At 43.8% G+C, this 16,274-nt stretch overlaps 1 protein-coding gene across 1 annotated transcript; it reads left to right on the forward strand.

The window, feature by feature from the left end:
* Window positions 1–4,029: 4,029 nt before the first annotated feature.
* On the forward strand, window positions 4,030–15,450 carry LOC149320276 (vomeronasal type-2 receptor 26-like). The gene is made up of 4 exons (XM_089499321.1): window positions 4,030–4,058; window positions 7,571–7,862; window positions 14,179–14,305; window positions 14,558–15,450. Exons 1-4 carry the CDS (start codon window positions 4,030–4,032, stop codon window positions 15,448–15,450), a joined length of 1,341 nt encoding a protein of 446 aa, XP_089355447.1.
* The last annotated feature ends 824 nt before the right edge of the window (window positions 15,451–16,274 follow it).

A 16,274-nucleotide genomic window follows, 5' to 3' on the forward strand; every position in this document is an offset into this window, starting at 1 on the left:
TCAACCACCCTTTTGCTCTTTGGCATCTTCCTTAAAAACAGAGAAACTCCAATAGTCAAAGCCAACAACCAGGATCTCTCCTATCTTCTCCTGGTCTCCCTCCTGCTCTCCTTCTTGTCCTCTTCATTGGCCGACCACAGAAGATCACCTGCCTCCTCCGATAAATAGCCTTCAGCCTCATCTTCTCAATTGCCATCTCATCTGTGTTGGCCAAAACCATCCTGGTGGTGCTGGCCTTCCTGGCCACAAGGCCTGGGAACCGGATGAGGAGGCATCTAGGGAAGGGTCTGGCCAATGCCACTGTCCTTTCTTGTTCTGGGGTTCAAGTGGTCATCTGCATCACATGGTTGAGCATCTCTCCCCCCTTCCCAGACTCAAACATGAACTCCCAGCCTGGAGAGATCCTACTGAAATGCAATGAAGGCTCAGTGACCATGTTCTACCTTTCCCTTGGCTACCTGGGCTTCCTGGCTGCCATCTGCTTCACTGTGGCTTTCCTCGCTAGGAAGCTGCCAGGGGCCTTCAACGAAGCCAAGCTGATCACCTTCAGCATGCTGGTCTTCTGCAGTGTCTGGGTCTCCTTTGTGCCCACTTACCTGAGCACCAAGGGAAAGTACATGGTGGCCGTCCAGGTCTTCTCCATCTTGGCCTCCAGCGCTGGGCTCCTGGGCTGTATTTTCCTCCCCAAGTGCTACATCATTGTATTCAGGCCTGACCTGAACAGAAGGAAAATCTATCAGCAAAAGCCAAAGATGGCACCTGATAATCCAAATTGTAATTCATAAAAAAGGTAACCATATGGATGTCTACTAGAGTTCCTTATTTGCTAGCATTACAGTCGATTTCTTGTAGCTTTTATTTTTTTGGATACTCTGAAAGGGGCTGCAATCCTTTTGCTTCATATTCAAAGGTCCAGGTCAGTGCAGGATCTCCATCTAAAGCCTCTCCTGCAGGGAGCCATCCAGCCTTTTTGCAAAGCTGTCCAGGGAAAGAGACTCTTCCATCTCTCTAGGGAACTCATGGACACACAGGGCTACCCAGACTGATTTGGTCTATTCCTATTTTGAACTTGGAGAAGTTCCTCTTAGGACTTTATCGCACCTACTTACCTCTTCCGAACTGGGTTCAAATTCTGAAGATACGCTGATTTTATTGCATGAACATTTACTTCAAAATGGCTTCCTATTCCTTCCAGTGTTGAATTTGGGGCCCGTAAATTGCTTTGGTGGCCATTTTTTCCAATCAGAAGCTTCGCATTTGGAAGAAATGGCTGCCGAAGCGACTTATGGGGCCCGAATTCAACACTGGAGGGAATGGGAAGTCGTTTTGAGGAAAATGTCCATGCAACAAAGTCAGTATAACTTCCAAATTTGAGCCCAATTCAGAAAAGGTAAATCAGTGTGATAACGTCCTAGAGTGTCCCATTGAGCATTTTAGGCTCAGGGATTTGGGAAACTGTAGCCCAAAAATGCAACTTTCGTAGCTCTCATTTTCCTTTCCAAGGAAACTCATGGACCACATTTTTTAATGCATGAAATAAAGTGGCAAATAATCATTAAAAATAAAAATGGTAACCAATTCTCAGTCCATACTTTTCAGTCTCTGGCCTTCATGGGAGGAAATCACGGAATGAATGATGGAATGAATCGTTGATGGTTTTCACACCAAACTGATGGCTGTTCTTTCATGATCATAAAATGGCTGGTAATGGATGAAGGAGGTTAATCCAAAAAGATACTGGAACATCCAAAGTCCTCTTTAATTTCATGGTTTACTTGCAACACTTTCTTCAACAAGGCTCTAAGAACAGCCTGGGAAATGGAAGAGAAGGGGCTTCGGCTTCCCATTGATTTCATCCTTGAGTGTTGTTATTTGGATTTAAAAAATATTTTATTGATCTTCATTAAAACCATTCATCCTACAAGCCATTACTACATGCTACACCGACATCAGCATGAATGCCTGCCTGAAGAAGAAAAGCCCTCCCTTCAGCCACCATCTTGGGGGGAGAGAGGCAGGCTAGCTCCAACTGCCTGCCTGAAGAAGTAAAGCCCTCCCTTCAGCCACCATCTTGAGGGGAGAGAGGCAGGCACGCTCCAACTGCCTGCCTGAAAGACTAAGAGCCCTCTTCCGACCACCATCTTGAGGGGGAGAGAGGCCTGTTATGTTTGTTTGTTTGTTTGTTTTACTTTGTATTGTACTTCCTGTTGTACACCGCTTTGATCTAATTTGGAAAAGCGGTATATAAATAAACATTATTATTATTATTATTATTATTATTATTAAACAATGCAAAAAGACTTAACAAAATCTTATACATTTTCATTGTGTCGTTATGCTTCTTCTAAACCAATATATATCATAGAATCATAGAATCATAGAATCATAGAGTTGGAAGAGACCACAAGGGCCATCCAGTCCAACCCCATTCTGCCATGCAGGAAATCCAAATCAAATCATCCCCGACAGATGGCCATCCAGCCTCTGCTTAAAGACCTCCAAGGAAGGAGACTCCACTACACTGCGAGGAAGGAGTGTGTTCCACTGTCGAACAGCCCTTACTGTCAGGAAGTTCTTCCTAATGTTGAGGTGGAATCTCTTTTCCTGCAGCTTGCATCCATTGTTCCATGTCCTGTTCTCTGGAGCAGCAGAAAACAAGCTTTCTCCCTCCTCAATGTGACATCCTTTCAAATATTTAAACAGGGCTATCATATCACCTCTTAACCTTCTCTTCTCCAGGCTAAACATCCCCAGCTCCCTAAGTCGTTCCTCATAGGGCAAGGTTTCCAGACCTTTCACCATTTTAGTCGCCCTCCTCTGGACACGCTCCAGTTTCTCAATGTCCTTTTTGAATTGTGGTGCCCAGAACTGGACACAATATTCCAGGTGGGGCCTGACCAGAGCAGAATACAGTGGCACTATTACTTCCCTTGATCTAGTTACTATACTTTTATTGATGCATTGGCCTTTTTACCTGCCACATTGCACTGTTGACTCATTTTCAACTTGTGGTCTACTTGGACTCCCAGATCCCTTTCACACGGGGGCGCGTTACAGACCGCCGGATTGCGGCAGTCTGGCTCCGCCTCCGCTTGCAGTGTCTGGGAGCCACAGCGGCCAAACCACACGGCTCTCGGACGCTCCAAGGAAGGAGCGCGGAAATCGCGCTCCTTCCTGGGCCCCGGAAGAGACACTGCGAGGCACTAGTTGCGCACTCGCGGCATCACTTCCGGGGCACGACGTGCGGACGCACAGCGTCTGCTACGTCAGTATAGCAGCAGCCGTGTGGAACGGCCGTCGCCATTTGTCACGGACTCTGTCCGTGATAGGGTTAGGGTCTGGAAGAGACACCCCTTTTTCCAACTGGGACATCCTCAGGACGTCCCTAATGGCAGTCTGTAACCCGCCATAGTTTCATTCAGCCAGGTGTCCTCCATCCTATATCTGTGCACTTAAAATTATATTATCAAGCAAGTGTACTAAATTAGATTGCCAACTGCATTGTACTAGACAAAACTAAATTATTGAACATGGAAGTATTTAACAATCGACTTCACACTAAAATCTGGCTTAAAATCTGGAAATACTTGAGAGTCTTCAAATAATGCCAACATTAGTGCTACCAAAAGAAAATTGAGACTTAACACATCCCAAGAAGTACAGATTTACTGAATAAGGATTACATTTTTTTTTTACTTCAGTTGTGGCAGAAAGATGGAAGCTGGTACTACATGGGTACTTCCTCCTCCTCCTCCTCCTCCTCCTCCTCCGCCTCTTCCCAGCATGGTATAGTGGTTTGAGTGTTGGGCTATGACTCAGGAGACCAGGGTTCAAATTCCAGCTTGGCCATGAAACCCAATGGATAACCTTGGACAAGCTACACTCTTAGGTGCTCGGCAGATGGGCGCTTTGTACCGGCTTGGGCCCGAACTAGGGGTGTGTGGGGGCTGAGCGTTTACTCTACCACCTACCCCAGTAGCCATCTTGGCATGCCCCTGTACACACGGGCTGTGCCACACAGACGTCATCATGGCGTATGAGCGCACCAATGGTGTCCCGTGCGTGGCCAAAAAGAACTCGCCGCCCCTTTCTGCCCATCTGTCCAGCCCCTCAGTCTCAGGGAACAGAAAGGCAAACATCCTCTGGTCAATTCTTGCAAAAACCAAACAAACATGTGATAGGTTTGTCATAGAATCATAGGACATTATCACACGGGAGGAATGTCTCTCAATTTCAAAAGAAAAGAAAGTGGGGCCAATTCGGAAATGAACACAAGTACATGGATGGTTATCACACCACAGAAGAACACAGTGCCCATCCCAAAGCCAAGGCAGTGCGAATGCAAAATTTTTTATCATTTGAGTACATACCCTTCGTAGTCTAGAATTCGAATTAGCATCCCTGCACATGTGCAGTGAGGGCAGAATTGGATCGTGACCTTTTTACACTTCCGGCAAAGCTTGCTTCCAGTTCCTGTGGTTTTTGCCTTCTTTCACATTATTTGTTCATTCTTTACCCTTTATTTCATGTTATTTAGACAGTTCACATTATTTGTTCATTCATTAACCTTTATTTCACATTATTTAGGCAATTCACCAATTCAAAATCAGTCCAAAGCAACCTTGTATTTGGTTTGAGCATTGGACTATGAGTCTAGAAGACATGGATCGAATCCCAGTTGGTGACTGGGTGCAAGTCACACTCTCTCAGCCTCCTCAGAAAATAGCAATGGCAAACTCCATCTGAATAAACCTACCAAGAAAACTGTGAAAGAGAGAGCCCTGGCCAATCCCTTCGCTCCAGTTGGAGAGGAGGAGTTTCCAAAGGGAAAGAGCCGGAGAGGGAGGGAGGCAGTGTGTCCGATTCTCTGTGGGGAGGGAGGACTGCTCCATCCCGAATACAGCTCCAGGACAGCTCCAAGAGGCTGAGAGAAAGGCCCCCCACACCTGGAGGGAGGGAGGAGGAAAAAATTGCATCCACCAAAGGAGCTTGGGAATTGTAGTCTGATATGAAGGCAATTCAAGGGCTACCGAGACATGCGTTCCATACCTGCCAAATTCAAATTGAACGCAGCTTTGGAGTGGAACAGGATTTGTAAATTCTGTATTTAATTGAATTTGCATATCTCTTGGTTGACCCTAGGTTGGGTTCGAATTCACCTAGCATTGACTTTGATTACATGTGATAACCTCTGGTGCAAAAACGTGAAATCTCATGATTGCATCTGGGATCACAGTGCATTGACCTTCCAATTTCCCCCGTGTGATAACGTCCATAGAGTTAGAAGAGATGCTAAGGGCCATCCAGTCCAACCCCATTCTGCCATGCAGGAACTCCGAGTCAAAGCACCAAAGAGAGATGGCCATCCAGCCTCTGTTTAAAGACCTCCAATGAGGGATACTCTACCACTCTCCGAGGAAGGAGTGTGTTCCACTGTCGAACAGCCCTTACTGTCAGGAAGTTCTTCCTAATGTTGAGGTGGAATCTCTGTTCCTGGAGCTTGCATCCATTGTTCCAGGTCTTAGTCTCTGGAACAGCAGAAAACACACTTGCTCCCTCATGAATATAATACCTCTTCAAATACTTAAACAGGACTATCATATCACCCCTTAACTGTCTTTTTGGACCTCAAAGTATACTTGGTTCCGTGAAAAACTGATGTTTCTGGTGTACTGGACACCATTTCACCATTTTAGAAAGAGACCCTCAGCAACCCTACCACTGAGTGTGTCCAGTGAGTAATCCTCTTTTGCTGGAGTCCATATATAGGCCATTAGCTCTGAGTGCATCTCACTGGTTTTGTGGTGAATTAAATGTTTTGTAACCATTACATTATTTAAAAAAAAATATTGTGAAGGTTTTTTAATCTTGAATCCCACCCACTCTGGGAGAAAGGCAGCATATAAATTATGATAGAAAATATAACATATAATTCATTTCACAGAAAGCCACTTTTCCCCAGAATGGGAAATAACGTAATATAAATATAAAATGTAAAATAAAATAAAATAAAATAAAATGATCTACCTCACTGTGGGAAGATCACATGCCTAGTTCATCAACACTTTTTGGAAAGCTATACCTTTGATATTAAGGAACTTAGAGTTCAGTGGAACAAAAAGTTGAATTCCCTTGTGCAAATTACCTGATGGAAATGTCCAACTTCTTTGGACCTCACAAACATGTTTTCTCTCCAGCTGAACACCTGCGCTTGGAGAGATCAGGACACGGAAGAGATAATTATTTCCCCCTTTATAATTATCTTGATGATTTAGTTTTCTTTTTGCTAAAGTTGTAGAGTTTTCCCCTGAGACCCAGAAGTTATGCATCGGAATCTGATGCAAGAGGAGGCAATCTCATGATAAATACAGAGACCTAAGGGACGAGTGGCTTAAGGGAGGGCAGGGGAAAGAACTAGTGTTGCTCCTCTTGGTGGCATCCAGATCCTTTGGATCAGAAGACCAGACCGGGCTCCTGTCTAAAAGAGCAAAGGCCCTGGTTGCCGACTTGCTTTTGCCCAGAGCAGCAGGATTCAGATGCCGCAGCACCTTCAGGGCCAGCATGACCCCAATTCTCCTGCTGCACCTCTTTCTCCACTCCTCTGCCACATGGGCCATCATCCCAAAGACAAAGTGCCTTCTGAATTTAGGAAGAGATCCACCAGACCTTTTCAGTTTTTACAGGCCGGGAGACCAGCTCATTGGTGGAATCTTGCCTACTTTTAATACTGTGGTTAAACTTGACTCCTTTGCAGTCTCTCCTTCTATCCACATGAAAAGGTATTTAATTGCACGGTGACAGAAATGGTGTGCCAGTCCACCTTGAATGAATTTAGGAGGCCTGGAGGAAAGGGGCATGGACTACTGGTCCACAGCTATCTCTGACCTTTATTTTTATGGGATGGGTGGTGTGAGCAAGGACAAGATGGTCCATCAATTAATGTCCCAGTCTCTGGAGCAGACAAAAATGCTAGCTCCATCCTCTCTATGATATTCCTTCAGATAATATCCTATCAACTCTCTAATACATTTTCCTTCCTCCAAGCTAAATCTACCCAGCTCCCTTAGTTGTTCCACTTGTCAATATCCTTCCTGAATGGTAGTTCCTCCTCTCCCAAGCTTCTCCCTTTCCATCCATTCTTTTTGATTTCCAATTCCTAGTCTGAGCATAACAAAAGTTCCAGCATTAAGAGTTTCAGACCCTTTTTCAGACCATCACTGCAAACAACAGGACTTTATCGCATAGGCCCTGGAATGGTCCTGTTGTGTTCTAAAAGGGGACGTGATGAGCACGGGAGGTGGCATAGAAGACATCTTACCACACAGGGGAAATGCTGCTGCCGCCGCCAGACTTTCCCATCACATATCAGATGCATCCCAGAGGGTTAACACATCCGTAATGCGATGGGAGCGCGATGGAATGCACCAACATTGACCACCCATCTGCTGAAGCCTTTCTCATTTGGATAGTCAGCTCAAGTTACAGAAAGGGTTACAGAAAGGGAAATGTGGTATGTTTTTTACCTAGAGGATGGTACAGCTGGAGCTTTCTTTCCTTTCTGTATTTACAGCATACCAGTGCCACTTCAGACTGACATCCCAACTTTCTGCCTTGCCATTCAGGAGATCAACCAGAACCCCAAACTCTTACCGAACATCACCTTGGGATACAACGCCTTCGACAACTATTTCAATGCAAGGATCACATATGATCTCTTGCTGGATATGCTCTCGGTTAAAGGTCAGAACATCCCAAACTACAGCTGTGGAAGACAGAAGGAACAGCTAGCAGTTATCGATGGGGCAGATTCTGAAATCTCCATCCATATTGCAAACATGCTGGCCATCTACAAAATCCCTCAGGTATGCATCACCATGAAAGGGGTTAGCAGTGAGGACTGTCTCATTTATCACCCCTCCCTTCTTCTGTGTCCAAGCCTGATTTTGTTGTAATATGTTCTGCATACAAGTTGAATAGATAGGGCAAAAAGACCCCTTTGCCAAATTTTACTTTGCTTTGACAAACCCCTTCCTCTTCATAGGGCTCCATGGTTTCCAGACCCTTCACCATTTTAGCTGCCCTCCTTTGGACACGCTCCACTTTCTCAACGTCCTTTTTGAATTGTGGTGCCCAGAACTGGACACAGTATTCCAGGTTCTAATTCTGCTTTTCTTATAATATTGCAGCATATAAACTAAAATTAGGGTGATAGGATGCAGCCTTGCCCAATTGGGAACCACTCTGTTTCCCTGAATTCTGTTCTGATGGTGGCCTCTTGTCCTTGGTACAGATTGAATGTGTTCCATAGCTTTTCGTGATCCATACAATCAAATGCTTTGCTGTAGTCTATGAAACACATGCTGATTTTTAAAAAATTCTTTGGTGTGCTCCATTAGGCCTTGCATGTTCTCAATGTGGCCCCTAGTGCCCCTTTCTTTTCTGAATCCTGCTTGGATCTCTGGGATTTCTCTCTCCTTGGATGGTTGGAGTCTATGCTGCAGAATTTTTAGCATTATTTTGCTTTCATGTGAAATTACTGCTATAGTTCTATAGTTGCTGCAGTCTTCTGTATCTCCTTTCTTGTGGATTGGTGTATATATATATATATATCAAGTGTTTCCAGTCTCTTGTTTTTCATATTTGCTGCTCCATATTTGTTAGCACTGAAGTTGCATCTGTCTGTAGGCACTGTAGCAGTTCCATTGGGAGATCATCTATTCCCATTATTTTTTCCCATTACTTTTATTGCAGCTTCCACTTCACTTCCTAAAATTTGGGGTTCGTCTTCATATGGCTCCTCATTCCAAATATAATTACTTTCCTCATCTCTTTTGTATACCTCTTCTGTGTATTGCCTCCAGTGTCTTTTTATTTCTTATTGTTCTCTTCCATCTCTAGGATTCTATGATTCTATTTCTCATTGTAGTATTTCTCCTTATCCTTGCATGTCAGATGTTGGACGGTTGCGTTCATACTTCTAGCTTCTCCATATTTAAATCTCCAGATATCAGTTAAAAAAAATTAAACCAGGTTTTGAAAAGTTTATCAAATCCTGCATTTATTTTCATTCAATATTTTTCAGTTTGCAGGTTAAGTAACTCATTACAGTCTCCATAAAAATGTATATTCTCATAATCCAAATCTAAAATGAAATTTCTTATATCAAATTGCGTAAAATGGTCTTCTGTTTTCTATGGGACCATAAATTCAACAATCAAATTCTTTAATCCTTAAAATTTTACAATTCTTGGATATATGATCAATTCCTTTCAATGTACAGTATATGCCTAGTACACATCTCCTCTTATGCCATTCTCTTCCAGCACCACTTTTCCACCTCTTTCTTATTCATTTATCTTTCTTTCTTTTTTGTAAACGTACTTTTAAAAAACCTATAAAAATACACTGGAACCTCTCCTTACGCGGGGGAGCCGTTCTGGACCCCCCCCCCCCGAGTAAGGCAAATTCCACCTATGCTCGAGCCTCATTCAAGTAAATGGGGCTATTGTGCACGGTGCGTGCCCCATTCATCCGAATCGGACACACCCCGCTGCTCCCATGGAGCTTGAGTGCATATGCTAAAAGCCATCTATAGCGCACCCGCGTATAATGCGGGTGCCCTGTATATATTATAAATATTCAGATGAACAGATTTCTTATTTTTCCCATGTGGAAGAAGAAGACATAAATTAATAATAATAATAATAATAATAATAATAATAATAAATTTATATTTCCCACCTCTCCCACGGATCGAGGAGGGATTACATCTGTAAAATAACTACACATACAAATAGATCAATAAAATACTGCTATATGATACATACTACAGTCAATAGAATAATAAATTATTATTAATTCAATAAAAACTATATTCTCATCTAGTCATTCATCTCTAAACATTCAATAATCCAACGATCATAACCAGAAGTGGAGAAATATCAGTCTGGCAGACCTTATGTAGGAACTGAGGAGCCGCCCGCAGCAGTGTACACTCTTTGGGAAGTTGTTTTTAGTCTAGTCCTATAATATTCTAGTACATTCTCCCCTGATGTTCTGAGAGTGTGGGGCGGATTATGTAGGGAGAGGCGTTCCCACAGATAACTCGGGCCCGAGCCATGCAGGGCTTTAAAGGCAATAACCAACACCTTGTACTGGGCCTGGAAGCTAATCGGCAGCCAATGAATAGATTTCTTTTATTTCTTACTAGGTTAATTATGGATTTATTTCCCATGACCTTCATGACAAGTCCCAGTTCCCTTTTTTCTATGGGATGATTCCCAAAGGAGAAACCTTGTACCCAGGGATTGTTCTCCTCCTGCTGCATTTTGGATGGACCTGGATCGGCCTCCTTGCTCCAGACAATGACAACGGAGAAAGGTTTGTGAGGACCCTGACGCCTCAGCTCACCCGCCATGGGATCTGCATGGCCCTCTCGGAAATGCTCCCAGAAATGACTGTTCCTAAAGTGACATTCACCTCTCATCTGCTTCACAGGTGGAGACAAGTCAAGGTCTTGGTCTGCTATGGAGATACTCGCTCTTTAGTGGACAGTGTAGTCTTTCTAATCTTTTTTTCTGAGCAGGCAGTAAAGTCCACTGAAGGGAAAGTCTGGATCACCACAGCCTTGTGGGACCTCAGCCCAAGGTTCTCCCATCGCAATATACATTTCCAGCAGAACCAATTGTTCTTGTACTTCTCTATCCAGATGAACAGGAGGCCCAAACGTGACCAGATCAATGACCACAACCCTTTCTCCTACCCAGCTAATCGATTTAAGTGTTTCTATTCAAAGTATGCACGGTCTGTGAAATGTCGAAACAGATGTGAGCAGACGGAGGACTTGCCCCTTCACTTGCTTGAAGACCACCTGATGCGAGACGACAGCCACAATGTCTACTACAGCATCCTGGCCACGGCCCATGCTTTGCATGCTGCGCTCTCAGCCATGTCCAAGAGAAGGACAATCACAGGCAGCAGAGACAGGTTGGGCCTTCCCCAACTACAGCCATGGCAGGTATTTCCTTTTCCATCACAGACCACTCTAGAGCAAAGAAGAGTCATCTTTTGGTTGGTTTGTCTGGACCAGAATCCCCCAGCCAACGCCAATTTAGTTCTGGGAAGGGAATGGGGAGGGAGGAGGCCTCATTCTTTGCCCAATGATGGCATGCCTTCATCCCTCCCAGGCTGCAGGGTTTACTGGAAAGGGATTGTGGCTTTCGAAGGAGAGGTGAATGGACATTAAGCTCCTCTCTTACCTAAACTGTGGAACACAACCTTCCCTAACTTGGTACACACACACACACTGGCATTTTATTGAACGACAGGTTGCATCACCCTCACCTGCCATCCTCTCCAAGATATCCCTCCTGGGTCACTAGTGGATGCCTTGCTTTTTCTGGGACAAGTAAGTTTCCATCCCTGAGCTCCCCAGAAGGCGATGGGGCAGAACCTGGCAAACGGTTTCCCCCAGCTCCCCTTAACCTGGTCCTTTGGAGATCGGTTGGATTGCAACCCCTTCATCCATATTTGTAACCCAACACTTCTGAAAATGACCAGTTGAGAGAGACTGATCCAGTGACCTCAACACTAGATTTCTGTAAATTTCTAAGGGAATATCAAAGGACTGGAAATGAAAAGCAGGGAAGAGGAAGAGAAATAGGAAGAGGAAGATGAAGAGGAAAAGAAGAAGAGGAAGATAAAGGGGAGGAGGCAAAAGAAAATGTCTAGTGATCAAAAGATCCCACCTTTAAGCTACAGGAAAAGATGTTTGGTTTTTTTTTGTGGGTTTTTTGGGCTATGTGGCCATGTTCTAGAAGAATGTTCACTGAAGATGCCAGCCACAGATGCTGACAAAACATCAGGAAGAAAATCTTCTAGAACATGGCCACATAGCCCAAAAAACCCACAAAAATCCATGGATGCCGGCCATGAAAGCCTTCTACTTCATGCAGGAAAAGAAATTCCAGCTCAACATTAGGAGAAACTTCCTGACAGTAAGGGCTGTTCGACAGTGAAGCAAACTCCCTCAGAGTGTAGTGAAGTCTCCTTCTTTGGAGGTCTTTAAGCAGAGGCTGGATGGCCATCTGTCAGGGATGTTTTGATTGGGAGTTCCTGTATGGCAGGGGGTTGGACTGGATGGCCCTTGAAGTCTCTTCTAACTCTACGATTCTATGATTCTAACCAAGACGTCTCTTTCTCCTTCCAGATTCACCCTTTCCTGAGAAATGTTGGGGTCTACAATGTCTCCATGGATGGAGTGTACTTGGATGCAGATGGGGAACTGGCTGCCAACTTTGATGTCTGGAATATGGTGGTGTGGCCCAATGGCTCAGTTGCCAGAGAGAAATTTGGGCACCTGAAGAGGCAAGAATCAGCAGCCCAAAACCTCAAGATTGAGGAAAGTGCCCTCATGTGGCTCAGAGGGATGAACCAGGTGAGGAAAGGGGAGCGTTCAATTTGGTATCCATTCAGAACTTGAGAGGAGGGTCAACAAGTCACCCAATGGACAGTTTCAGGAGAACACAAGAGGTCACTGGGCACAAAGCAGCTCCATCTGCAGCAAAAATTAATTATGGAGCAACATGTTTCTCAAAGGCAAGAGAAGCCTTCTGTTGTTAACTGTCTTTGAGCCATCCCTGACCCACGGTGACCCTATGGATGAAACACATAGAAGACCATGTCCTCCAGGCCTCTGCTTAGATACTGTAACTTCATGCCTGTGGTCTCCCTATTTGAGTCTAGCCTTTTGGTCTGTGGTCCTCCTCTCTTTCTATCCCTCTTCACCTTTCATAGCATTATTGTGTTTTCGAATGATTTGTGCCTTCTCATGTTTTGGTCAAAGTATCACAGCCTCAATCTAGTCATGTTAGTTTCCAGGGAGAATTCCGGCTTGATCTGTCCAACAAGCCATTTGTTCACGATCTCTCTTCTCCATCAATATGTTTCAAATCACATCTCAAATGAATGCATCTCCTTCTTGTCCACTTTCTTCACTGTCCAGCTCTTGCATCCATACATGGTGGGGCTGAACACAATGGCTCAGACGCTCCTAATTTCTGTGCTCAGTTGTATATCTTTACTCCTTAGGAACTTTTCTAATTCGTCCATTGCAGCTCAATTCATTCCTAATCTTCTTCTGATTTCTTGACAAAAGTCTGATTCCTGATCGATGTTTGATCAAAGGAATGGGAACTCTTTAAATATTTTGATTTCTTCATTATCTAGGTTGAATGTATTTTGGTTCTCTCCGGTCATTATTATTATGTTCTTTATGTTCAGCAGTTAGCCTGTCTTTACACTTTCTTCTTTAATAATTTTTCAAAGTTTCTGATATTTTCTGCTAGCAATATGGTGTTGTTTGTGTACCTAAGATAATTAACATTCCCTCCTTCTACCTTTACTCCTCCTTTTTCCAAGTCTAAGCTTGCTCTTTGTATGATTTTTTCCACATAGAAGTTGAACAAACAGGATGATAGAATGCACCTTTGGCTGTTTCTCCATGCTCCATTCTAACAAAGGCTACTACCTTCCGCTTACCCTAAGTACAGATTTCTCATCAGGACTGTCAGATGTAGTGGCACTCCCATATCTTTAAGAAGGTTCCCTAGTTTTTTGTGATATTTGCAGTCAAAGGCTTTGCTATTGTATGTTTTCTATGTGGTCCCTAGTGTCTCTGCCTTTCTGAACCTCACCTGCACCTCTGGGGTTTCTCTCTCTATGTTTGGTTGGAGTCTACATTGCAGAGTGTTAATATGCTGCCTAAAGGTAGCTGTCTAATCCAGCTGTCAGAACCTCTCCAAAACCTCTAGCCAAAGCCATTTTTCCTGCATTGATATTGGATCGCTTTCCTTCTCATCTAAAGGCACCAAAATAGGTTAGGTCTGAAGGGAAGACATGCAGAACCTTATAGCCATTTCCCAATATCAACTACGCATGTTTTTCTGCACTGTGAATTGAAAATAGGGGTGTTTTTTTGAAGGCCTCAGTGAGCGAAGGGAGGTTGCCACCAAGGCTGCCCTCTTCACCCAAACCTACATATAACCTCAAGGCCAACCCCCTGGGAACAGGAATCATCTGATGGTTCAGCTGTGTCTTCCTTTCCCAGATCTATGACTCATTGCCCTCCATTTCTACTCTTAACTCTTTTCTCCTTGCTCTCCTTCTCTTCATGGGTAGAGCCTACCTCATGCCAGGTGTGTGGAAAGCTGCCAATCCGGATTGTACAAGGCGGTTCGGGAAGGAGAGCCCATCTGCTGCTACGACTGTCTTCCCTGCCCAGAAGGGACCTTCTCTGCTCAGAAAGGTAGGGAAAGGACATTTCTCCAAGTTTAAAGATCTTAATCTTGTAGACTGTGAAACGAAGATGATTTCTTAATGATTTTCAGCAGGCAGAAGCAGGATCTGTCATACGGCTCAGTAACAAACAAAGCTCAGTGATGTTGGGAGGGAGGGGAACTGACAGTTCTTGGTTACAAGAAAGGATCTTCCATGTGATCCAGTGGAGGACAGGTACAGGTGATGCCAAGATCACTCTTTTGGTTCTTCATCTTTACAGATGCGGATATATGTTCCCAATGTCCAGATGATCAGCATCCAAACAAAGACCACAATAAGTGTGTTCCCAAGGATATAAACGTTCTGTCCTATGAAGAACCTCTGGGGAAAATCCTGGCCTCCTTTGTCCTCTTCTTGTCCTTAACCACCTGCTTTGTCTTAGGAATCTTCATTAAAAACCACAAAACTCCATTGGTCAAAGCCAACAACCGGAGCCTCTCCTACCTTCTCCTTGCTTCCCTCCTTCTCTCCTTCTTGTCCTCCTTCCTCTTTCTTGGCCGGCCAAGCAAAGGAACTTGCCTTCTCCAACAAACAGTTTTCAGCAGCATCATTTCAATTGCTGTCTCTTCCGTTTTGGCTAAAACCATCACTGTGGTGCTGGCCTTCCTGGCCACAAAGCCTGGGAGCAATGCAAGGAGATGGTTGGGGAAAAGTCTTGCAAACTCCATTGTCATTTGCCCTGCATTTGTCCAATTTCTCATCTGCTCCATCTGGCTTGGGGTCTATCCTCCCTTCCCTGACTCTGATATGTACTCCCAGCCTGGAGAAATCATCGTCAAATGCAACCAAGGGTCTGTGGCCATGTTCTGCAGTGCTCTTGGCTACCTGGGCTTCCTGGCCGCCATCTGTTTCACGGTGGCCTTCTTAGCCAGGAAGCTCCCTGGGGCCTTCAACGAAGCCAAGCTGATCGCCTTCAGCATGCTTGTCTTCTGCAGCGTTTGGATCTCTTTTGTGCCTGCCTACCTGAGCACCAAGGGGAAGTACATGGTGGCTGTCCAGATCTTCTCCATCTTGGCCTCCAGCGCTGGGCTCCTGGGATGCATCTTTATTCCCAAGTGCTACGTCCTTCTCCTGAGACCAGACCTGAATATTAAGGAGCATCTAATGACATAAACTAAACATGGTATCTGATTCTGAAAATATGCCTATGCATAGTAACAAAACACACATGTCATTCTTAGCTCCTTAGGTGTTAGTATGGTAAGAGACCTTTCTTCCCACTAAATAATGTACAGTACATCCTCTATATGTATGGCACCAGTAACAGCATTTTCACTTACCTATGTTTGGAAAAGTATGTTATCTGTAGGCATTTTCTATATCTTCAAGCATGATTTTATGCTATGCTTCTAGCAAAAGTTGTTCATAGAGTTGCGCTGGAAGACGTAGAAATGTCTGGAGAGGTGTTCTCTCTAGGAATGTCTCTAGGTCCTCCAGCACAACTTTATGGTCAAATTCTGCCAGAAGTCATTCATTTGTTGTTCCTCAATACATCCATATAGAATTAAAATGGCAGTAGGTTCTTTCAGCTTCATGATATGCTTTTCTCACTTTACAGCAACTAGATGTTTAATTCATATCTTGGTTGTCTCATCTTATGGGGTCCTTGACATTGTCAGTTAAAGGAAATTATAGCTAAAACAATATATAATACAAAACTTATAAAAGCCTGTTTAAAAAAACAATCCAGTTAAAAACATTAACATCAAAGTCAAATAATGTCCAAAGCATAGTATATTTTTCCATCAAAATTAATTTTTGCTGATGAAAATGACTGATATATCCCTGCTGAAAGTGATATTAATTCTTTTAAACTGTTGATGGTTAATATATATGCATTGGTGAATGAAAACATTACATTTTTTAAAGAAATGGAATATGAAAATGGCTTTATACTAGGAGACCTTAATGGAGTGGTATAAATTTTTGTATATAGT

Source organism: Sceloporus occidentalis, unplaced genomic scaffold (genome assembly GCF_023333645.1).
Source record: "Sceloporus occidentalis isolate IW3139 unplaced genomic scaffold, rSceOcc1.0.p SCAF_1, whole genome shotgun sequence".
Classification (NCBI taxonomy): Eukaryota; Metazoa; Chordata; class Lepidosauria; order Squamata; family Phrynosomatidae; genus Sceloporus; species Sceloporus occidentalis.

Excerpts from the sequence above, each read along its gene's own strand:
- LOC149320276 (XM_089499321.1), top strand. The coding sequence starts at position 4,030 with ATGGCGTATGAGCGCACCAATGGTGTCCC. Across the intron at positions 4,059-7,570 it reads GAGCGCACCAATGGTGTCCC|CATACCAGTGCCACTTCAGA; the intron begins GTGCGTGGCCAA and ends CTGTATTTACAG. Across the intron at positions 7,863-14,178 it reads CCATCTACAAAATCCCTCAG|AGCCTACCTCATGCCAGGTG; the intron begins GTATGCATCACC and ends CTTCATGGGTAG.